General features: G+C 44.3%; 1 protein-coding gene across 2 annotated transcripts in view; it reads right to left on the bottom strand.

The window, feature by feature from the left end:
• The window catches only part of CEP97 (centrosomal protein 97), a 32,716-nt gene extending 8,931 nt beyond the window's left edge, over window positions 1-23,785 (bottom strand). Inside the window, exons 1-10 of one of the 2 annotated variants that reach the window (XM_084801545.1) lie at window positions 23,613-23,785; window positions 20,162-20,304; window positions 18,509-18,667; window positions 16,364-16,465; window positions 12,289-12,402; window positions 11,483-11,649; window positions 7,303-7,467; window positions 6,466-6,590; window positions 3,850-4,627; window positions 645-720 (exon numbers count right to left, since the gene is read on the bottom strand). In XM_084801545.1, the coding sequence (XP_084657671.1) occupies window positions 645-720; window positions 3,850-4,627; window positions 6,466-6,590; window positions 7,303-7,467; window positions 11,483-11,649; window positions 12,289-12,402; window positions 16,364-16,465; window positions 18,509-18,667; window positions 20,162-20,304; window positions 23,613-23,655 (1,872 nt within the window). In that variant the 5' untranslated portion in view covers window positions 23,656-23,785. The other variant, XM_084801546.1, reaches the window with a different exon arrangement.
• Window positions 23,786-25,404: the final 1,619 nt, after the last annotated feature.

Here is a 25,404-nt window from a genome sequence, read left to right as displayed (position 1 = left end):
GCAATGGGCATTTGCAAGTGAAGAGGTGTGGGCAGAGAGAGATTCTGTGGGGCACACCGTGACACACTACAGCTTCCACTACAGGATAGTTTCTATGCTTTGTTTTGGTCTGGCTTTTTGGTTGGTTGGTTGTGTTTTTTTTTTTTTTTTATTTTGGGAGAACAAAGGGGCAGCGAGATGAGTGGGACTGGGGTACATGAATCAATAAAAAGGTTTTTTAAAAATTGACTTTGGGAGGGGAATAAGGGGAAAATGGGAGGGAGGGAAGAATGGGAGGATATAAGGGATGGGATAACCATTGAGATGTAACATGAATAAATTAATAATTTTTTTTTTTAAATTGACTTTGGGGCTGGAGAGATGGCTCAGAGGTTAAGAGGACTGGCTGCTCTTCCAAAGGTCTTGAGTTCAATTCCCAGCAACCACATGATGGCTCACAACCATCTACAATGCAATCTGGTGCCCTCTTCTGGCCTGTAGGTGTTATATGCAGGCAGAACACTGTATACATAATAAATCTTTTTAAAAATATTTTTAAAAATTTTTTTAAATAGATTAAAAAAAAATAAAAATTGACTTTGGTGTCTCTGAGTAGAAATGTTCTTTGCTCACATATACTAAAGGAATCAGCAGTAGGGGTTTACCTCGTTCCAAAGGAATCTGACAGCCTCTTCTTGCACAGAATTTTTCACACGTTCTTCATCCCTTTCTTTTCTTAATCTACAATGATTCAAAAGATCATGTTGACACAAGGAAGAACACTTTGATTTAAACTTCTTGTCACAACTACTAAACAAATGCATTAGAAAGAGATTAATAACCTAATAACAACTGTTTCCACTTTTAGAATATCTAAGCTCAAACTTTACTTAAAATTAAGCTTCAAAACAGAGGCCAAATGAGATATGTCTGAAATTGACATTCACATATTCACTCCATAAAGTGGGGGAAGCGTCTGTGTGAGTGTGAGTGTACACATAAGCTTATGTATTAAACATCCCTCTATCTGCCCTTCAACTTCCCAGCCAGAGACAAGGTGACGGGAGGCACAGGAAAGGCTGGTTACTCAAAGCTTGCAAACAGTTAATGACCACACAGAAGGACTCAGGATCACGGACGGACAATTTTCCCGAGACATTAGCAGAACTAACGCATCAGACACCACTTTCCTGTTTGCCCCATGCCTGGCGCTCACTGGGATCACAGGCCTCTCCCATCTGTTACTTGCTCTCATACCTCAGTCTCAGCTCTGAGATCACTGACGCCAACTCGATTCTGAGGCCTCTTCCAAAGGAAAGGCTTCCTTAGTTGTTATCCATTACCACTCTGCATATCACCCTCACTCTGTCCTGAACTGTGTTTTGTGTTCACTTTTTAATTTTTGCAGCACTGGAAATAGAAACCATGGCCTTGTGCCTACTAGACAAAGACTCTACCCCCGAGCTATACCTCATCCCCTTTCAGAACTTCGAACATGATTATCCACTTTCTCTGGACTCGCCACAACATTCTGATATACCACCTGGCAGTCCTGAATTGTAAGTAGCACGCTCCCTTATAATCTACCTTTCTTGGAACTTTTCCTTAGCCAAAACAGACTGTAGCTCTCTCAAGTAGAAGCCTTTTTTCTTCTTTAATACACGAGGATCATCAAACTGCTCCTCACTGCTTTTTGTTTGTCTTGGTTTTTTCAAGACAAGGTTTCTTATGTAGGCTTACTTGTCCTGGACTCTTTTTGTAGACCAGGCTGGCCTCGAACTCACAGAGATCCACCTACATGCGCCACCACCCCGGCTCCCTCGCTGCTATTTTCAAGTGGTTCTTTATCTAACTCTTCGTGCTGGTTAAGTTCTTTTGCAGCTTGACACAAACCCACAGAATTTTCAGCTGAAGGCATGCCTCCATAAGCAAGTCTATGGGGCATTTTCTTGATTAATATGGGAGAGCCCAGCCCACCCTGGGCAGGTGGTCCTGAGTCGTATAAGATAGCAGACTGACATGTGATACACAGGTGCAATTGATGCACAGATGTTGTGGGAGTCACCACAAACTCTGATTGGATTTAAGGGCCACTCCATGATAGAGGAGATGTGGGAGGGGAGGAGAATATGTGTATGAAAAAAATTATTTTCAATAAATAGAAACGAAGGAAGAACATTTCGAAGGAAGCGAGAAAGCTGAACGAGCTATGAGGAAGCAGGCCAATAAGCAATGTTCCGCCATGGCTTCTGCTTCAGTTTCCGGCACCAGGGCCCTGCTTTGAGTTCCTGAACTGATTTTCCTCAGGGATGGAGTGTGACAAGAGAGTTATAAGCTGTAATAAAGCTTTTCCTCCCCACGCTGCCTTTAGTCATGGTGTTTCAGCACAGCAGTAGAAACCCTGACACTTCTAAGGTGCCTACAATCTTGGTAAGTTCTCCCTCTCCCCACACTATTCACTGACGTCTCAGCACCAGTCTTTCTCTCTGCCCCATGCCCGCCGTTTGGGTTGTGAGGGCTCAACATTCAAACAGATGGTCTACCTACGAAAACCCCAGGAATCTACTTGTCAAAATCTCACCCTAGGCCCAAACCATTTTAACCACACCACTTTTAAAACTTATTCCAAGGCCTGGGAAGATGCCTTTGGGGGGAAAGGTGTCTGCCAACAAGACTGAAGACATGAGTTCAATTCTTAGGACCCATGGAGTAGGAACGAACCTTTACCTCGATTCCCTATCAGCAACTACCTACTCTTTCGCCCTCATTAAAATAACATTCCCCAAGAGCTGCCACCACATTCTTTAAGCCCGTCATGGTTTTACTCATTATCCAGGCCATCCCAAACTGGCTTTCATCCCCAGGCCACTACAGCCACTTTCCGGTGACCCAGTGAAGAGTTAGCCCATCAGAACTGGGACGTAAGATGCTCATGCCCTGCATGCTGCAGACACAGGACAGGGACTAAGCCAGCCTCAGAGCCCTTGAAGTAGCTTCTACAGAGTCTCTTTGTACACCTGAGGTATTGAGTTGTAGTGGAGTTTTTGCTAACTATGTGATTCCCAATGAACACCCATTTTGTTCTCCTGAGAACCTAGTTTGCCTGTTGGGGACAAGAAATCTAAGTCAGTCACATGAGTACTCAGTGCCTAAATAAGTGACCCCAATTGAAAAAACATGGCCTGCGATGTTCAGGAAAGCTTCTCTGGTTGGCACTACTTTGTGCGTGTTAGCACATACCAACGTGACAGGATGTAAGCTGTGAGGGAACTCGAAGAGGGCACCTGCAAGCCTGTGAGGCAACTGACAGAGGGCACCTGCAAGCCTGCACCTGGCCTGCCCTATGGGACTCTCCCTATTTTAATCTGTATGGAACTGCTATAACAAACAGCAACTGAGAACAGAATAACTCCTGAGTTCTTTTTGTTGTTGTTGTTCTTTTTTGAGACAGGGTTTCTCTGTGTAACAGCCCTTACTGTCCTGGAGGCATGCAAACTCAGTGATCCACCTGCCTCTGCCTCCCAAGTGCTGGGATTAAAGGTGTGTGCCACCACACCCAGCTCCCTTCGGATCTCTTATGTCAACTACTTGTTCTGTGTGGATTCCCTCATCGCCCTTGTCAAGTTTTTCCACACTATCTGCTTCTGCCTTGAGAATCATAGACATAGTCACTCAACGTCTTTCACGATACTATATCCATGTACCAATTGCTATGCTGGGAAAGGAGGTGTGTATGGCCATCTGTACTCTCAAGACGCTTTCAGTCACAGGAGGCGAAGTACACCAACAGTGGCCACCTGGTGTCATGGCCACAGCAGCAGAGTTCTAAAACCACTTCAGAACCTGGCACCCCAAGCTGACAGAACCTACCTCCTTACTTCGTCTGCTAGGCAGACAATGTGCTCCTGCATTCTGCGTAGCCGGATTTCGTAACGTACCCCTTTGGCTTGCGGATTGTAGTTCCTGGTATAAAAGCCCCGCCAACAGGCCTGAAGCTTAGTGGCAGCTGCATTCAGTTTCTGGAGGGTGACTTTATCTTGTCCCAAAGCAACAGGTGTCTGGGTAAAAATCCTGCAGGGAAATTTCTCTGAGGTGGTAGGAGCCATGGCTTCTTCACTGTGTGGTCCTGTGTGGGACACACTGTGTCCACCTGACTCAGGAAAGCATGTAAGAGCATGCCTATCCTCCGCCAAGATAGCATCGTTGATCACTGACTCGGGGCGGAGTAACAGCCCAGCTTTCTCATTTACTTCTGTACTGATCTTACTTTTCAGCCTTGAAACAGAACTCTCTTTTGTATCCCATAAAGACTTTTCCTTGTCCTTAGTCGAGTCCTGGCTTTCCAGCCCTTTCATGGATTCATCTGCAACATCATCATCATCATCTAGGTCCAAGGCAATGCCCTGTAGCCTCAGCTCCACAGTGGGTGATACTGGAGACAGTCCTGTCGCAACCGGCATAAACGTGGACTCTGAAGAGAGCAGGCTACAGTTGAGCTTGTCCTCATCGGTCTGTATATCTTCCAGGTGAAGGTCATTCCGAGAATATCGTGCAGTGTGTGCAGAGGCTGGAAAGTTATTCTTGACAGCGTATAATTGCTCATCATTACTGCTTATCCCAACCCAAGAATTGATTTGGAGGACAGGTTCTAGAAGAATCAAGAGAGCATATTTAAAACAGCAAGTATAAGAAGAGCCTTCTTAATTGTATACTTAAAACATTTTTATATTTATTTAAAACATTTTTATATTTGTTTATGTACTCTGTGTGTGTGTGTGTGTGTGTGTGTGTGTGTGTGTGTGTGTGTGTGTCCATGGAGCCCAGAAGAGGGTATTAGATCCCTTATAAGTAGAGTTACAGTTAGCTGTGAGCCGCCTGATGTGGATGCTGAACTCTGGTCCTCTGGAAGGAAGACTATGGGACACTCTTTATTTAAATTAAAAATGTGTATTGATTCTTTGTGAGTTTTATATCAGGTACTCCAATATCACTCATCGCCCCTTCCCTTCATATGCACCCTCCCCCCCTGTGCCCTCGGCTGGCCCTCCCATGCCCAAACCTCCAGGGCCAGCTCTACTGTACAGCCCAGAAGGCACTATCTACTGAACCGTAGCTCCAGCCCCACAGGAAATATTTTTAAAAATTGGAAATATTGGGCCAAGGTTATGATTCAATGGTAGAACAGTTGTTTAACATGCCTGAGGTCCTAGGTTCAATCCCTAGTAACACACACACACACACACACACACACACACACACACACACTAGGAATATGGGGACCAGCAAGATGGCTCAATGGATGAAGGTACTTGCTGCACTAGCCTGGTGACCTGAGTTCAATCACCTAAGCCCACATAAAGGAACAAGAAGAAAATTCCAGCCGGGAGTGATGGCACACTCCTTTAATCCCAGCACTCAGGAGGCAGAGGCAGGCAGATGTCTGTGAGTTCAAGGACAGCCTGGTCTACAAAGGACAGCCAGGGCTACACAGAGAAACCCTGTCTCAAAAGAAGAAGAAGGAGGAGGAGGAGGAGGAGGAGAAGGCGACCAACTCCACAGAGGAATCCTCTGTCTTTCACACATGTAACCATTGCATATGTACCCACTTACACACCACATACATGATTTAAAAAAAATTTTTTTTAATCAATTGCAAAGGGGGTAAAGATATGGCTCAGTGGTTAAGAGCACTAGCTGCTCTTCCAGAGGTCGTGAGTTCAGCATGCAATGGCAGCTCACAGCTATCTATAATGGTCTGATACCACCTTCTGGTGTGCAGACATACATGTAGATAAAACATTCATATACATATATATGTGTGTGTGTGTATGTATGTATGTATAATACATATACATCTTTTTGAAAAGTTAATTAGAAATATAACATACACACATACTTGTGCATACATATAACATGTGTGCATATATAAAATATGCACGTACATGTACCCATATATACATATATATGTGTATCTATGAATCAGAATCAAATGATCACTCAAATTAAAATAATCGAATATTACAAAAATACATACTTTTCAGGTAGGCTTAGTGGCACATGTCTATGCCATCTCAGCCCTCAGGAGGAGGAAAAGGGCTGCAGAGATGGCCCTGTGGTCAAGAGCACTGGCTGCTCTTGCAGAACAAGCAGGTTTTAGTTCCTAGAACCCACATGATGGTACACAGCTGTCTGTGACCACAGTTCCAAGGGATCTGCTGCCCTCTTCTGACCTGCAGACTCCTGTATGCGTGTGATACAACACATACATAAAGTAAATACTAAAAAAAAAAAAGAGGAATCGAGAATCAAGTCAGGAGGATTTGAAACAAGTTCAGGACCAACCGGGGAGCTACATGGTAAGTTTCAGTCCAGTAGGGCTACCAGAGACCTTGTCAGAAGCTTTTTTATGACCACTAAGTCAAATGAGTTGAAGGAAAGGAGTGGAACAGGTGGATCTTAGGCACTGGATATAAATGACTTCCTTACCACTTTCCTGCACCTCTTGACCAGGGCTGGAACACTCAGGTAGAAGGGGTGCCCTGGTTTCAACAGGAGCAAGAGGAGGCAGCTCTTCGTTTTGGCTTTGGTTCATCAGCTGCCTCTGGTGAAACCTAAAAAGCAATAATATCTGCTGTCATCTAACATAAACTAAGAAGGGACATCTCTCCTGCTACCAGAGATGACAAGGAGTGTCTTTAGCCATTAGCAAACCATAGTCTCCTTTGAATGCATCGTGTGTAAAAAAAAAAAAAAAAGGTTATATTTTCTTTAATTGCTAGACAGAGATGGGAGTGGCAATGCATGCCTATAAAGCCAGCGCTGTGGAGGAAGAGGCAGCAGAATCAGGCATTCAAAGTCACCCTCTCCTACATAATGAGCTGGTTTACATGAGGCCCTGCCTCACATCTATATAATTAATCATGCACAGATCCTTAAACCAACACAATCTCATATACAAAAACACTGAAAGACAGGAACTCTGATAAGGAAAGTGATTACTAAACCCTTCTGGCCATGCCTGCTAATACTAGCACTTACCATACTACATGACATGCCTCTGTTAAAAGGCCAAGAACTCTTCTTCAGGCGTTGAGGCTTGAACCTAGGGCTTCACACATGCAAGGCAAATCTAGGCTAGAACCTTGGCCTATTCTTCCGTTATCATATTGTTTGGTTCTCCCAGCCAAGAAATGGTTAGCAAAGCATCTGCCGAGGGACATCCCACACTGTGTAACTCAGCTTCTGTGCAGTGACTTACGGCCCGAGTGCCCCAATGTGAGCCTCACCTCCAAATCCCTCAGCTGCCACAAATAACAGGCTTACCTCTGTTTGCTCAGAATCTTCTCCAGTTTGGCATCCTCTGCAGTTTGAAGGCCCAGCGCAGAAATAAGAGGACAGACTGTAGCCAGGTACTGGACAAGCTGGATGTGCTGGCCAGGCCGGTACGCGCGTCCCTTGCCTTGACTATAGAGCCATTCAGCCTTCAGACTGGGGGCACAGAAGAGGCAAGAGCACAAGGGTGGGCAATACCTCGTTAAGCAGCAGTGACTTCCTTGTGAACTTACTTTATAAAAACCACTGGATGTTTCTCACTTTAAAAAATTACTCAAGTTTTACATACTTATTTTTAGTTAATTTTGAGGGGTGAGGTATAAGTGTGCATGCGCACATGCATACAAGCAAGTGCACACATGTTCCTGCATGCGCACGTGTATGAATACTCATGTGCGTGTGCAGCAGAAGGCAGGAACTGAGGTTGGGTATCTTCTATTGCTCCCCACTTTATTTTCTGAGACGAGGTATCTCTTGGGGCTCACCTTTGGGCCAGACTGGCTGGCCAGCAAGCTCCAGCAATCTGCCCATCTCCACCCCTCAGCAGCAGGATTACAATCCCTGGTTTTCAATCTATTCCTAATCCATTTTTCTTGGTCTCATGCTTTAATTTTTTTTCATAATTAGACCACTCTGTTCATACTAGTGGTTCCAAATATTTTAAAATTATTCTCAAGGAAGCAATGAGCATTCTCTCCATTTGCTTCATCAAACAGAAGAAATCTAAAAGCTCTTAATAGCAGTTTTTAAAAATACTTAATTGGTCACTTTTTTAAACTGGTAAATAGTGAGAATTAAATATTGTTAATTCTGGCCGGGCATGGTGGCACACACCTTTCATCCCAGCACCTGAGAGGCAGAGACAAGTGGATCTCTGTGAGTTCGAGGCCAGGCCAGCCTGATCTAGAAAGAGAGCGTTCCAGGACAGCCTGGGCTATTATACAGAGAAACCCTGTCTCCAAAAACAACAAGAAGAGGGGCTGGAGAGATGGCTCAGTGGTTGAGAACACTGCCTGCTCTTCCAAAGGACTCAGGTTCAATTCCCAGCACCCACATGGCAGCTCACGACTGTCTGTAACTCCAAGATCTGACATCCTTACACCAATGCATATAAATTAAAATTAAATAAAATATTAAAAAAGAACAAATATATATATGTGTATGTGTGTGTACATATATATTGTTATTAATCCTTTATTTTCTATACAAATGTTGTCACTAAATACTTATTTTACATAAGTAATATAACTAATAAAAATGACAGATGTGTACCATTTTGTAACCCTTAGTGAATTTATGGTTTTGGGCACAGATCATTTATAGCTACTAATAATAGGTTAGACACTAAGTACAATCCAGTAGGATCTACAAAGTAGTCCTTCCTTTAAAACCTCAAAACTAGCTGGGCACAGGGGCACATGCCTTTAATCCTAGCACTTGGGAGGCAGAGACAGTCAGATCTTTGTTGAGTTCCAGGCCAGCCTGGTCTACACAGTAAGTTACAGAGCAGCCAGGGCTATGAAGAAGGATCTTGTCTCACAATAAATAAATAAAAAGTCAAAACTGAATCCGATCACATCTTCATATCCGACCACCAATTTTTAGGTAGTAGAGAGGAGAAGATGTCAAACACACAGCAAATTGACTAAGAACTACCCAGTCATCACAGCCAATCTATGGCATATACAACTGTAATAGACTGGATGGTTTTGATTAATTTTGTTGTTGCCTTTGGAAACAAAGTCTCAAGCAGCCAGGACTAGCCTTGAACTTGCTATGTAGCTGAAGCTGGCCTTCCCGCCTCTACCTCCTAAGTGTTATGACTACCAACTTGCTTGATATTTTAAGACACTAAAAAGTTAGCGCAGGTTGAAGGTGCAGTTTAGGTGGTAGAGCACTGGCCTAGCGTGCAAGAAGCCCTGAATTCAATCCCCAGGGCCATAGAACAGGCTTGGAATCCTGACTCTGAGGTGGTGAAGGCACAGGGGTCAGCCTCAAGGACAGCCTGGGCTATGTAAGACCCTGTCTCAAAAGAGAGAAAGAGAGAGATTTACAATTATAGTATGTGATATGCATCATGTAAGCCGTATTTTCATTTTTAAAATGAATTTATAGGGACAGCAAGATGACTGAGCAGGTGAATGTGTTTGTTATTCAGACCATTCTAATGACCTAAATTCAATTCCTGAATCTACATAAAAAGTCGGATTCAGCAATGTGTATCTGTAATCCCAGCATTCTACTGCAAAAATGGAAGGTGGAAATAAAACCAAACCAGGTAGTGGGACACCAAGCACGGAGTAGGAAGCAGGAACAAGAAAAGAAACATTGCTCCCAGGAGGTGGGGAAAAGAAAACCAATTCCCAGAAGGATTTTAGAAGAAAAGGCTAGCAAGGCGATGGTTATGCACACTGTTAATGCCAGCACCTGGGAGGCAGAGACAAGAGGATCTCTGTGAGTTTGAGGCCAGCCTGGTCTACAAAGCAAGTTCTGGAACAGTCAAGGCTACATAGTCTCAAAAACAAAACAAAAAAGGATTAAATACATATTCTCTGAGGGCAGGAAATGAAAGTAGGCATATAAAGAGAATAATGCGTGATCTCTACATCCCGATTTCCCTAAGGCTCTGATGGATCATGCAACAGTCGCTGGAAGATACAGCCCTGGTGGGGGACAGGTTCCCAGCTCCAAGGTAGAGACTGTCAGTGATCTAAGGATGGGTTCACAAGCATCAGAAGGTGAGAACCAAACAGTTTGGTATGGCTGCTACAAGTCCCAAATTGAAACACCATGTTCGTTTTCCTAGACACATCAGAGCAGGCCACTGGATTCTACAATATTATTAGGGATTAACCCGAGATGTTAATACCACATCCACAGCATGGTTTCTAGGAAAGAGTGTAACAGTTTCCAAGCTATCAACAAAAGAACTTTTAGCAAGTAGACTGTTGTAAGTTTTGCATTTAGACTTACTAGTTCCAACCTCTAGAGCTATATTCACTTTTTAAATATTTTTAATGTGTATCGGTATTTTGGCTGCATGGGCATCTATGTGCCACATGCACTGGAGGACATAAGAGAGCACAGCATCCCCTAGAACTGGAGTTACAGACAGTTGTGAGCCAGCATGTGGACACAAAGAATGGGACCCAAAAAGAGTAGCCCGCGCTCATATCTGCTGAGTCATCTTTCCATCCCCCACCCCCTTTTTTTTGCATAGCTGCCTGGTAGCTGAGTATGATTTTCAATTTCTGACCTTCCTGCTTCCATCTCGCCAGTGCTGGAGTCCCAGGCATGCGCCACATGGCCAGGGCTTTGAAATACTCTACCACCTCCTCCCCATGCTGCTAAGGCATCAGGAAGCTATACCTGGCTTTTTATATGGGTTCTGGGGATTCAAACTCGGGTCCTCATGCTTGCAGAGCAAGAGCTTCCAACCCAGTGGACAAGCATTCCACCAACTTGTACTCCCTAGCGCTGAGGCTAAGGGCTTATGTAGCAAGGCTGTTCTAGAACCAAGTGTATCCTGGGATGACAAGCCTTCTGCCTCTACTTCTCAAGGGCTGGGATTACTGACACAGCACCTAGCTCCCAGGTGTTGGGATTAAAGGCCTGCACCACCACCGCCCAGCTAGCAGTTTTATTTCTAGACACACACTGTAAAATATTAAATGACTAGCCAGATGGTGGTGGTATGCACCTCTAATTCTAGCACTCAGGAGGCAGAGGCAGGTGGATATCTGAATTAAAGGCTAGCCTGGTCTACAGAGCAAGTTCCAGGACAGCCAAGGCTACAAAAAGAAATCCTGTCTAAGAAAAAAGAAAGAAAGAAAAGAAAAAAAAAAAATCAACAATCTGTAGCAAACTAGAAATGGTCTTTCCCGGGCTGGAGAGATGGCTCAGAGATTAGGAGCTTTGACTGCTTTTCCAGAGATCCTGAGTTCAATTCCCAGCAACCACATGGTGATTTCACAACCATTTATAATGTGATCTAATGTGCACTGTATACATAATAAATAAATAAATCCTTTTTTAAAAGAAGAAGGAGAAGAAGAAGAAGAAGAAGAAGAAGAAGAAGAAGAAGAAGAAGAAGAAGAAGAAGAAAGACAGAAAAAAATGTTCTTTCTCAAAGCTTCCTTGATTGATGCCATGTTAAAAAGAGCATGTTTACCTTTCCTTCTGAGAAATCACGTATCCATCCAGGACTCTGAGATTCAAACACCAGCTGACGATGTATGGCCGATAGTCAAACCCCGGAATGGATGGGGTGGCCATCACACAAGGATTGTTCATAATTGACAACTGCTCCAATTCACTTAGAGAGGCCAGAAACGAGATCTACAACAAAAGACGTCCTTGTTGAGCAAAATGAACGGTCAGTGTCAAGCACAGGGTTTCCGCTGATCGCCTAACTTTGGCAGCACTGGAGAATGCCACAATCTCCCCCTTGTTCTAAAAAGCATCAAGCAATACTCTACTATTAGCCACTGAGTTCCAAAACTCTAAAAACCTGGCCATTTGTCCTTGCTCAACAACAGAAAAGGATCGGAATTATCTCCCACTTAAGAAAACCCTCTTTACTTCTTCTGAGGCACAGTCTCATTCAGCCAGGCTGGCCTTTAGCTTCTATTCCTCCTGCCTCCATTTACATAGCACTGAGCTTATGCCTGGCTTGAAAACCACTCTTTAAAAACATAACAGCAGCCAGGGAAACGTGGATGGATATTGCTGGCCCCTATAGAGTAGATGTCTCTCTCCTACCAATCACCAGCGTGAGGATAATTGCAGCACACAACTGAAGCTCAGCCTGATAGCCTGCCCGTGTGAAGAAGAATCGTGATGCTCTAGGGCCGAGTGTTTCACCGTGGCAGCATTTTCTCCCAAGATGGTCATAGTCTAAAAGTAAGATGGAGCAACTGTCCTGCCTCTCCTGGACTCTCCCCTTCCTGGATCCCACGGAGCAGCTTCAAATTTTACCTCATTTAAGTCTCGGATTTCATTTTCTGCCAAAGACAGTATAGAAAGACTTCTGGGTAGGTAAGCAGGTGCCATTCTAAGAGAGGTGATGATGTTTCCATGTAAAAGCAAGGTCTTGAAAGAGAAAAATTACAAATTAACAAATCATAAATAGACAGTCGGGTGTGATAGCACACGCCTTTAATCCCAGCAACTGGGGAGGCAGAGACCAGCCTGGTCTACAAAGCAAATTCCAGGACAGCCAAGATTACACAGAAAAATCCTGTCTCAAAAAACAAAAAAGTACAAATAAATTGCTAGGTGTGGTGGTGCACACCTTTATTCCCAGAACTCGGGAGGCAGAGGCAGGCTGATCTCTGTGAGTTTGAGGCCAGGCTAGTCTACAAAGCAAGCCCAGGACAACTAGGGCTTATTACACAGAGAAATCCTATCTTGAATAACCAAAGTAGATAGATAGATAGGGAGAGAGAGAGAGAGAGAGAGAGAGAGAGAGAGAGAGAGAGAGAGAGAGACAGGCAGGCAGACTACACAGTGCCAAAACGATGCCTGTAAGAATAAAGATTATACAGCCGGGCGTGGTGGTGCACGCCTGTGGGAAGGATTGTAAACTTTCTGAAAGCAGTCTTGGCGGGCTTTGCCCTTGGACACACCACGGATATTCCCTGAGATTAACCTTGAAATAGACTGGGTGGAGCCATCCTGGGCCTGGAATTCAGGAAGCGGACCTGGGGACTCCACCTGGACTATTGTTTCTAACCGACCCTCAATGGAAGAGGGAGACTGCCCCTTGCACATGACAGACAGACAAGCAGAGGGGACAGAGAGAGGAGCAGCAGGGTAACACTGGGCTTGAGGCACGCGGATCAGAAAGAGGGTCAGCAAACAGGCCAGATCAGCACGCAGGCCAGAGACAGCTAGGGGCCCATCCCATGGAACGGGACACCAGAAGGTTCACTCTTTTTTCCCTCTAACCTTTTTTCCCTTTTGTGTAAGCCAGTTGGGTTATATAATAAAGTTTAATTGTTAAGAAACAGAGCCAACACATGCCTTCAATCTCAGCACTTGGGAGGCAGAGGCAGAGGCAGGTGGATCACTGTGAGTTCGAGGCCAGTCTGGTCTACAAAGTGAGTCTAGGACAGCCATGACTACATAGAGAAACCCTGTCTCAAAAAAACAAAAACAAAAAACAAACAAGAATAAAGATTATTTTGTTATACTTCTACTCACACATAAATCAAAGATCAACACTGAGAAGGTACCTAAGTGGTCTTTGGCTCAACAATTGTTCATGATTTAAACAAGAACACATAGTTGATGTCGTCGCTAGCTATGCCGTGGTGCACTAGCATGCTATGCAATTGAAGTTAATACACAAAGCAATTTCCAGCACAGCCATTCATTTCATTCTAGAATGTTAAAATAAGACGGCTGTGATGGTACATGCCTTTAATCCCAACACTCAAAAGGCAGAGGTAGGTGGATCTGAGTTTGGGGACAGCCTAGTCTACAAGATAGCCATGACTACATAGAGAAGCCCTGTCTCAAAAAAAAAAAAAAAAAAAAAAGGGAGTCGGGGGACTGGATAGCTAGCTTGGTGAATAAGTGCTCTACAACCATGAGCATCTGTTATCAAATCCCCACCACACACTTAAAAAGCTGGACATGGGGGCTGGAGAGATGGCTCAGAGGTTAAGGGGACTGACTGCTCCTCCAGAGATCCTGAGTTCAGTTCCCAGAAACCACATGGTGGCTCACACCATCTATAATGTGATCTAATCTCCTCTTTTGGCATGCAGGCAGACAGAGCACTGTGTACATAATAATAAATAAATATATATAAAAAAAGCTGGACATGGTGGCTCATATTTATAACCCAGCACTGGAAGGCAGAAGTAAGTGGATTTTTAGCCAGCCAGTCAACAGCTAAGAACGTGAGCTTCTGGTTCAGTGACACAGTATTTCAAAGTAATAAGATGGAGAGGGCTAAAGGAAGATGCCCAACATCCTGTTCTACCCTCCACATGTGCACACATAGGTATGTTCATCTACACTCATGTCCATGCACCACACCCATATCTAACACACATACACACACTCATGCATGCACATGTGCACATGCACATAAAATAAATCACACACAAAGCAAATTTCACAAAAGAGATAGATAAGCCACAATTCATACTTTACAACTACATTTCTGGCTTGCTAGAAGCCAAAGAAAGGTGGAAGCTGTCCCTTGCAGACTCGGCTAACTCATATTGCGTCAGTGATGACAGAGAATAAGTCCAAGGGGCTGAGGGATGTTGCGGTGGTTAAGAGTGCTTCCTACTCTTGCAGAGGCCTAGGTTTGGTTGCCGTATCAGCGGCTCACAGCCACCTGTGACTGCAGGCCAGGATATCCAGGGCCCGTTTCTGTCCTCCTGCACACCTGTGCGCAGACTGCCAGACACACATGCGTGCACATGCACATAAACTGTTTAGAATTACTGCTGCTATAAAATGACTTCTGCTCAGGATGCAGGGAAAGTAGAGCTTCACATTCCACTTCGAAGGCTTTGAGAGTCTATCTGCTGCTAATAATATTCAATTAAGCAAAAAATACAGGGGAAAGTTCCAGGCCAGCCTGGTCTACTAAGTGAGTCCAAGACAGTCAAGGCTACACAGAGAAACCCTATCTCAAAAAACAAAACAAAACAAAACAAAACAAAAATACACACACACACACACACACACATATATATATATACAGGGGGAAAACCTATGTATGATTTTTGGTTTAGATTTTATTATTTATGTATTGTACATGTTTTGCCTACATGTATGTGTGTGTACCATGTGTGTGCCTGGTGCCTGTAGAGGACAGAGGAGGGAATTAGATCCCCTGAAACCAGGGTTACACATAGCTGTTAGCTACCATATGGTACTGGGAATTAAACCCAGGTCTTCTGGCACAGCAGCCAGTGTTCTTAACCACTGAGCCATCTTTTCATCTCCATGTTTATTAAGTGAAATTAATTTTGTTAATTAAGTTATACTTCATATTGAAAACAGCATTCCTACGATTATGAACACACACACAGCAAATAGACAAGTGGACAAAGAGTTAGGCAAATGGATCACTTGAGCCCAGGAGTTCAAGCCCAACCTAGACAACAGAGTGCTGCCTCATCTAAAAACAAGATAAGGCTGGCCTTGATGGCATACACCTTTAATCCCAGTACTCAGGAGGCAGAAGCAGGTGGATCTCTGAGAATTTAAGACAAGCCTGGTCTACATAGCTAGTTCAAAGACAGAAAGACAAACATAACTACATAATAGAAACCCTGTCTCAAAAAACAAACAACACAGACTCCTTTAGGATGAATTACTATCAGACTTTACCATTCTATACTTACTAAAGCCCCTAGCCTTAGCTAGCTTAAAATGAAGGGAATTCCTCACATTCAGAGGATGGAAAATAAGAAGTAACTATAGGAATAAACAACCAGTCTGGGAGGCATAAAAGGAGTGCTGTTGCGTTCACAAGTTCCAGAAATAGCCAGTGAGACTGTATCTAAAAAGAAAAAATATGGGCTGGAGAGATGGCTCAGAGTTAAGAGCACTGTCTGCTCTTCCAAAGGTCTTGAGTCCAATTCCCAGCAACCACATGGTGGCTCACAACCATCTATAATGTGATCTGATGCCTTCTTCTGGCCTGCAGGTGTAAATGCAGATAGAGCACTCATACATAAAATAAAGGAATCTTTAAAAACTAAAAAAGAAAAGAAAAAGAAAAACTTAGAGAAGAAAAAACAGAAAGTTCCTAAGTTTTTACAACAAAGACAACCTGGCAAGCACAGTGGCAAACCACATGAAATTTCCAGCACTCTGGCAAGAGGCAGGAAGATTATGATAACCCTGAGACATTAGGGGGGCTTTACCAGGAGACTCTCCAAGAGAGAGACAGAGACAAAGACAGAGAGGGGGGAGATCTTGATATAAAGTATATGGCAGGCTGAGATTATGCCAATGAGACATTTTTAGCAATTATTTGTATTTATGATAATTTTTAAGAAGTGACAGAAGACCCACTTACCTTCAAGGACACCAGCTTCGATAGATCGCCTATCTGGGGTATGTTATTGTCAGACAAATCTAGGTGTTGTAGAGCTGTACAGCTATTTATTTGCTCCATGGTCTATTACAAAAAAAAAAGCATCACATTACTTAGTACATGAAGATCAACACACAAAATGGTCCCCTAACTCTTTATAGCTGAGCCCCTGCCTCTTCTTGTCATTAGAAGCAGAGTTGAGCAGGAAAAAGGGAAAGTAGGATTTAGACATTAGCCACATTGCAAGCTTTCAAGGCTGTCAAGAAACACAAACCATCCCAAATATTGAAAGCCCAAGGAAATTTCAGTGACATCTAACTGTTAGTAGAGAAAAGAATTTACAAAGTTAGAGTGAAGCCAAACAGCCTATGTTAACTCTTGGCTCTGTGGTCAGGGAGGACGAGAGCAAAGCAGTGTCTTCTAGACACTGCAGGCCCACTGCGCTCATCTGCACAAGGCCAGCAAGCACCAGACACTGCAGGCCCACTGTGCTCATCTGCACAAGGCCAGCCAGCACTAGATCAAGCCAGTTAACATTTGGCATAGAGGCAGCAGGGCTTCCAAGCCCCACCCCTGAGGACCTATGGACAGCTAATGGCTTCTGAGAAAGGAAAAGTCGGTTTTCCAGGGGCTGGAAAGATGGCTCAGTGGTTAAGAGCACTGACTACTCTTCCAAAGCACCTGGGTTCAAATCCCAGCACCCACATGGCAGCTCACAACTGCCTGTAACTTCAAGATCTGGCACCCTCCCAGAGACATACATGCAGGCAAGAACACCGATGCACATGGAATAAAATTAAATTTAAAAAAAAAAAAAGAGTGTGGCCCTAGTAAGTCAACCATAGTCCATTGGATGGCACTGCACCCACAAATACATAGACAGCATCAATTGGACTCAATAGGTTATTTAAAAAAGAGAGAGAGGACATCAAATGGGGTTAGGAGGAGCAGCTCTGTAGAGTTAGGAAAGGAGCATTAGATAAATATAATCAAAATAGGCTATAAGTTGTATGAAATCCTCCAAGAAAGAATTCATTTTTTAAATTTTTGGGCTCTGCAGTATCTCAGATGTATGAACTGGGGCAGGTTATTAAAAATTTTTTAACGATTTAATTTATTTATCTTACGTATATGAGTGCTCTATCTGCATGTACACCTGCAGGCCAGAAGACAGCACCAAATCTCATTATAGATGGCTGTGAGCCACCATGTGGCTGCCGGGATTGAACTCAGGACCTCTGGAAGAGCAGCCAGTGCTTTTTTTTTTTTTTTTTTCCGAGACAAGGTTTCTCTGTGTAGCCTTGGCTATCCTGGACTAACTTTGTAGACCAGGCTGGCCTCAAACTTACAGCGATCCGCCTGCCTCTGTCTCCCAAGTGCTGGGATTAAAGGCGTGCGCCACCACGGCCCAGCTCGCAGCCAGTGCTCTTAACCTCTGAGCCATCTCTCCAGCCCAGTTTGTATGCTTCAGTTCTCTTCTCTACATAATAAGCGTGGTAACTACACCAACCTCACAGGCTGCCCTGAGCTTCCTACAGACCAGGGGCTTAGAGAAGCACCCAGCATCACGTAGGTGCTCAACAGAGGCAACTGGTATTATCAATTACCTTAGTCCCTCACCCAGCACGTCAGAAAGTAAGATATAGAAATGGCTGTTAATTTATCCAAGATGATATAGCTCCTGAGTGGCAGGTATAGGAGTTGATAGAATCCAGACCTCTCGACTTTCAAAATCTTTTTTCCACGTACCATTAAACTTTTACTTAAAGCTGAACTCCGTGGGACGGAATCTCTTTCCCCGTGATTCTGGTATTTTATTTATTTTCAAGTATAATATAGATTCTCTGTTCACATTTTACTCTTTCCCCGTCATTCTGGTATTTTATTTATTTTCAAGTATAATATAGATTCTCTGTTCACATTTTAAAGTATACTATAATGTAGTATGTGTTTCAAAAGTGGGAGCTTTTTAAAGTTTCTGTTAACGCAGATTGTAGAAGCAGACATTTTCATATTTTAGTCGACTTATTTATATACTTGCCAAGTTTCTTTTTCACAGAGAATAGATTCACAACAACAACAACAAAATCTCACAAAATTCATTATCAAGAAGAAAAGGCCATTCACCTTCAGATTGTTTCCTGCTAAATTCAGCCATTCCAGATGTACCAGGTCCTTCAGCCCTTCCATGCAGCCAATACTATTATGAGGTAAATTTAATACCCGGAGTTGAGTCAGTTTGGCCACACCCATCATCCGAACCAGCCGGTTATTAGCCACTGACAACTGTGAAAAGGGAACACTATTATTCCTGGAAACAAAATATATACGTCCATACGTATTACTTTCACAGTATGGTAGATGGTCAAACATTCCCAAACACGCAAACCTAGTTTATATTTTTACACGTATTATTTACATCTATTACCTACAAATATAACTACTGGAGTTTATTGTTCTAAATGGGGTAGCCAGGCGATGCCTGGTCCACAGGAAGGAATTCATATGTGATACTGTAAACGCAGTCCAAAGCCCATGGCTGGGAAGGACGAAAACCCTAGTGAAGAAGCTACTGACGTTTTTTTGCCAGTGGATACAACATGCCTGTCAATTGCATCCTAAATAAATACATAGAGGCCCACAGAACATGCTGCGGCCAGCTCTACTCACAGAAGCTTTTGCGGTGGTTAGTGGTGACTGCAGAGACTCATGAGGGATCAAAGTGCAGGGAAGAAACAGCTGCTAAATGCCCAGCCATAAAAGGGACATCTATAGCATCCCATCCAAGGTCGAGGAGTACAGAGGAAAAAGGGCAGAAAGATGCAAGAGGAGGCGGAAAGAGAGGGAGAGGAATATTGACTTCTGCGTATTACATGGCTGTTGTACTCTTGAACTCAAAGCAGCATAAGAGCTCTATAAGACCGAGCTGCTCAGCAACCTGGAGCTGGGGAGAGGAGCTTGGAAGACCCTACCCGTCCCTGAGGATTAGCAGACAGTTAATGGTTGGTGGAGAAGGGAAAGATACTTTCTTCAGTGGTTTAGCCACTGGTAAGGCATCCATGCTCCTGTAAACAGATTCTCACCCACGCCCCTCATGAAGTTCACTGTGTCACAAAAGGGGAGGTCGGGGAGAAAGAGGGGAAGACATGAAAAAACAGGAGAGGCCACTTTAGAAGAAAAATGGGATTAGAGAGTGGAAAGGAAACGAGACGGTAACGGGATGAATATCATAGCAATATATTTATATACATATCAGGAAAATGAAACTCAGCATCATGTATAATCAATGTATGCTTACACGTTCTAAAATACAGGCAAAGCTGAATAAGACTTCCGCCAATTACTAAAGATATCTGTGAGCGGATGGTGTATGTTGGGGGGGTTATGTATATGTCATGTATGTTTATGTGCGTGTACACACACACATACACACACACACACACACATTTGAAGGTACCCATGAGCAAGAGCACATGTGCAAATGCCATCACCATACACTCAGAAGTCAGTTCTCTCTGCCTTGTGGCCTGAGGGGATCAAACTGAGGTCTTCAGACCTTGGCACAAGCACTCCTACCTACTGAGCCCTCCCACGGCCCTGTCTTCACTTTCTGACACTGCTTCTCCTTCTAGCCCACTGTAAATGCAGGGCGTGTATTGGTCTTCAGAAGCTAGCACATAAAGATCTAAGGCAACATTTACTGCTTTCCTGGCATCCGGATGTGGAGTGACTTTTTGGGTTTGTTTATTAATAACTTCCTCTTACGTAACCCATACCCACCTGTATTAACTGTTTGCATTTCTCTAGATTTTCCAGTTTAATAATCTGATTTTTATCCAGAATCAATGTGTGAATGTCCGCTTCACAGGGCAAGTTGGGACCCAATTTCTGCAGCCCCTGCCCTGACCAGTTCACCACTGACCCTTGAGAAGAGAAGATAACTTGTTAGAAAGCGAATATGGCAGTGGAGCTTAGCATTTTACACCAAGAAAAAAGTACGTATACACTTTTAAAATACACCAGAGCACAAGTATCAAAAGTTTAAAGCTATAGTAATCTAGAGCTGTAAATGATACTTTTTTTTTTTCCGGAATTTACAAATTACAGGCTGGAGATAAAGCATGCAAGGTCCCAAGTTTCCCCTATTTTGTACCTAATAATAGCATTTTTCAAGTTTTGGGGGTTTTGTTTTTCTGGATTTTGTTTTCCTTTGGGTTTTTATTGTTGTTGTCGTTGTCTTGTTTGTTTGTCTTCAAGACAGGGTGTCCTCTCTCTCTATAGCCCTGGCTGTCCTGGAACTGGTCCTGTAGACCAGGCTGGCCTCACACTCCGAAATCCACCTGCCTCTGCCTCCAGCCAACCTCTGCCGAGGTTAAGGTGTGTGGCACCACTGCTCAGCCAATTTCCCCCTTTTTAATCTTTCATTGTTCTGAACTGTTTTCCTTTTGCCGCAGTGTTGTTCTGAAATTGGATCTGATCCTAACCAGGCTAACAAAAACTCTCTGTGTGCCAGAAGCTGGATCTGAACTCCTGATCTTCTTCCTCCTCCCCACCCCCCCACCCCCCCCCCAAGTACTGGGGTCATAGCTGTGGTCACACCAAGCACTAAAACGGAACTTTTTATAGAGATCAATTGTTTATAATCTAACTACAAGTTTATCATCAAATGTCCAAAGTAGTGGGGGGAGGGTTCACATCATGCATGCCCAGGGAGGCTGGAAGCCTAGAGCCAGACCTGAAATCAGCAAGCCTCCAAAGCACTAGGCACTGGGGGCTTTGCACATGGAGGCCGGGCATTTGAACTGCAGTCCCTGTGCCTTCGCTCTAAGTGCTCTTACCCACTGGGCCATCCCTACAGCCCACACTTTGCTCTTTTTGTTTTGTTTTGGTTTGTTTTTGTTTTTTCAAGACATGGTTTCTCTGTGTTGCCCTAACTGTCCTGAATTAGCTTTGTAGACCAGGCTGGCCTCGGACTCACAATGATCCACAAAGGCGGGCTCCACCACCCCACCCCCACCACCTCAGCTCCTCACTTTGTTCTTTGAGGCAGAGTCTCTCACTGGCCTGGAACTCACCAAATAGGGTATGCTGCTTGGCCAGCAAGCCTCCCCAACCATCGTCCTATATCCACCTTCCCAGACAGATTGCAAGCTCCTGCCACCAAATTCAACTTTTTTTTGGTTTTTCAAGACAGGGTTTCTCTGTGTAGCCTTGACTGTTCTGGACTCACCTTCTAGACCTGGCTGGCCTCGAACTCACAGACATCCACCTGCCTCTGCCTCCCAAATGCTGGGATTAAAGGCGTGTGCCGCAGCCGCCGCCACCACCACCCAACCCAAATTCAACTTTTTACCTTGGTTTCGAGGATTAAGCTTGGGTCCTCCTGTTTGCAGAGCAAGCACTGTGCCCTGTCTCGTCAAAGCATTTTGAAAATTAAAGTACAGGTTGGTGTGAAGAAGCTAAACAATCGGTGCTTAGCCTGAGACCTGGCAGTCGGCGCTCAATAAAGCACCACTGCATGAATTCAAACCATAGCAGCTCCTCTGGCTACTAGTATGGCCAAGTTTCCTTTTCTTTTCTTTTCCTCGTCTATTTTTCATAGTCTGAAAGCCCCCAAAATTAAAGTGGTGTTGGCAGGTTTGGTAACTGAGTCCTAGAGTCCGGCTGCCTCCTCACTGTCAGCCAGTGTCTTCCCTCTACACCTGCAGATCGCCAGTCGCTCTCTTTGCCTGTCCCACCTCCATTTCTTTTTTGATTGAGTTAACTTTTCTACTGTGTAATATGTGGATAACAGCCAGGGTTAATGGCGCATGCCTTAAATCCCAGCACTCAGGAGGCAGAGGCACACGGATCTCTCAGTTCAAGGCCAGCCTGGTCTACAGATCGAGTTCCAGCACAGCCAGGGATTCACAGAGAAAGAAACCCAGTCTGAGGGAGTGGGTGTGTGGATGAGCTGACCACACTTTTTAATGCCAGCACTTGGGGAGGCAAGGACTGGAGGATTTTTTTGTGTGAGTTTAGGCTAGTCCTGGCTACAGAATGGCAAGGGTCTAGGGGGAAAAAAAAGAAAGAAAAAGAAAAAAAAAACCACACACACAATATAAACATTGTTCTACATAGAAGCATGAGATAATGTAAGAAAAGCAACCAAAATAGCATCTGGCTCTTTTTTTAAATGGCTCTGTAAATGCTAACTGCTGCTGTGGTCTGTTGTGTTGGTGGGCTAGAGAGGTTTAGGAAAGGAGCTATCAGGGGGGCGGGGCCAGAGTAACTGCCAATTTCAAATCTATGATCAGACTGGCATTACCGTAGGGAAGTAATTTTTCTGGACTGCTCTGTTTGAAGGTTTCAATGTTTTATGTGACATGTTTTCTTATCACGTGAGGCTTCGTGACCCCCTTCTTCAAAATGAAAACTATGCTGTCCCGGAAAAGCGCACCTAGCGTTTGCACACAATTCCTAAGGGTCGACACATCTTTTAGCCGAACTCCTCCCCACAAGAATGCAGGGTTCCCAGATTATGAGCCCCGACTGTACCCGGGTCTGCCCCAATCTAACCAGCTGCTACCACACCTCAGAGTGTAACCAAAACAAAAGCTCAGGTCCGGCGCCCCACAGAGGTAGCATCTCCCAGGCACAGGCGCACCCCGAGCCTGCGCTCTGCCAAACAAAGACCAAACTCGACCCCAAGACTCCGCCTGCAGAATGATGGGGGAGCGCGACGCGTGTCTAGGTCACCCCAGATTCTATCACGGATACTGGCCACTTCCAAAGAAGAGTTCAGGCAGACTATGATGCGGCATCATCAGATAAGATGCTTCATGAACATTCTCGCTATCGACGAGGAGGAGGGGCACGGGAAATTAAGAGACTGCCAATTTCCCTTAGGCACTCGGAACTCAAAGTAAACGTCCCAGAAAGGTCACCGCAGTCAGAAGCCCACTGCCCAGTCAGGCTAAAGAGAGCGCGGGACAGGGGCGCCAGGCACTGCGAAGGATCCTGGGGGCTGAAGTCCCTCATCCAGCCTTCCCCACAATGCTGCCGGACTGGACCAAAGAGCGGGACTACAACTCCCAGTAGGTAGTGCTCCTCCGCGCTGCCTACAGCCTCGCATCAAAAGAACTGGTCCAAAACTGCACCTCTAAACCCAGATTTTCTCTTTACACCAAGCAACTATTTAAATTAACTTAGTGAAGTAAACTTTGGAATTTAGGGGTGGGTATCATCGTACCTTCTCCCGGAGCCACAGCCCCGTCAGCTCGCGCCACCGCCATACTTGCCGCTTGCTAATGACACCAGGCAACCGTCCTCAGCCGTTCTGTAGAGCGTGTAGTCAGCCGTGGTGAACTGCAAACTACAACTCCCAGGATGCACAGCACTCAGCCGGCCCAATTAGCTGCCTGACCGGACTCTCAGGCTAGAAAGTGAGTGGTAAAAACAGTTCAGGGAACTGTGGGCACCTACAGTTGATCAGCGAACAAACTGCATTGTTAAACCGTTTCACTACAGGACCAGGTGTTTGAGAAATTTGACACTTTTACCACCTGGCACATTATAAGGACGTTATTTAAAATAAACTGGTTTTGAGAGCTCGTTGCTAGAAGCCTCTATGGCAGCTACCTATTTTGACAATTCTGAATTAAGTTTAAAAGGTTTCAGCCTTGCTATAGGAATTTTGAGAGTTAAAAAATGTATACATTGTATTTGCAATTTTACCTAATTAAATAGATTTAAAGCCCCAATAATTGACTTTTGTTCTGTTTTGGTTTTTGTGGGGTTTGTTTGTTTGTTTGGGGGAGACAGTGTTTTTCTGTGTAGCCTTGGCTGCCCTAGACCACGCTGGCCTCGAACTCACAACGAGCCACCTGCCTCTGCCTCCCGAGTGCTGGGATTAAAGGTGTGTGCCACCACCGCCCAGGTGACGTTTTTGTTTTAAGTGATGGCTCTTACACACTAAACAGAACTTTTGACCAAGGAGTAAGTATATTTGACACTTTTTCTGTAGTATTCAAAAAAAAGTTTAAAATAGCTTCCAAGGTCAGGAATGCTTACTTTGCCTAGTTGGAAGGGCACAGGCTTATCTTTTTTTTTTTTTTTTATTTAGCTATGAACTCAGTAAAATCAGAAAATGGAAATTACAGTCTTTGGGGAAACTTGATAGGGGAAGTGAAACTAAACTACGGCTTTAAAAGTACTCAGTAGCACAAAGGGAGACCCATTTTCTAACAACAAGGGTTCTTAGTGCTGCAAGCCACTCTTGCTGAAGGCTCTCTCCAAAATCTGAGCGTCTTTGTTTAAAAAAAAAAAATGCAGTAACTCTCCCTTCCAGCTCTTTCTGGCTCATAATTCTAAGAGCATTTCCTCACTCCTGGATTCCCTTTTCTCTTTGACATCATTGCCCTTAAAACCCTTTTCTGGGTCCTACTGTTTCAGTCTAAAGATACTTGTCTAATTCTGAAGAAAGAGTAAGAATCCCCCCTTATTTTAACCAAGAGATCCCTTATCCCTTACGTGGAGAACAGTCTTGTAATTTATATGTATGAAAACAAAGCCAAACCAGGTATGGTGGTGCATGCCTTTAATCCCAGCACTCTGGAGACAGAGGCAGGTGGACCTCTGTGAGTTCAAGGCAAGCCTGGTCTACAAAGAAGTCTAGGACATCCAGGGCTGTTACAGAGAGAAACACTGTGCTTAGTGTTTTTTAATGAGGAAAATTAACGTCAGATACTTTGAGTTACAAAAGAAAGGAAGAAAAGAAAGAAAGAATGGAAGGAAGGATGCTGGAGAGATGGCTCAGTTAAGAGCACTTTAAGGGGCCGGATGTGGTGTCACACGCCTTTAATCCCAGCACTTGGGAGGCAGAGGCAGGTGGATCGAGGTGAGTTCCAGGCCAGCCTGGTCTACAAAGTGAGTCTAGGACAGTCAAGGCTACACAGAGAAACCCTGTCTCAAAAAAAAAAAAAAAAAGAGCACTTTAAGGATCTTCCCAGGGTACTCCACATTAATCCTGAGTTCTGAGGAAA

The sequence above is a fragment of the Acomys minous genome (genome assembly GCF_964271855.1).
Source record: "Acomys minous genome assembly, chromosome: 11".
In the NCBI taxonomy this organism is placed as follows: domain Eukaryota; kingdom Metazoa; phylum Chordata; class Mammalia; order Rodentia; family Muridae; genus Acomys; species Acomys minous.
This window is presented reverse-complemented; position numbering and strand designations above follow the sequence as displayed.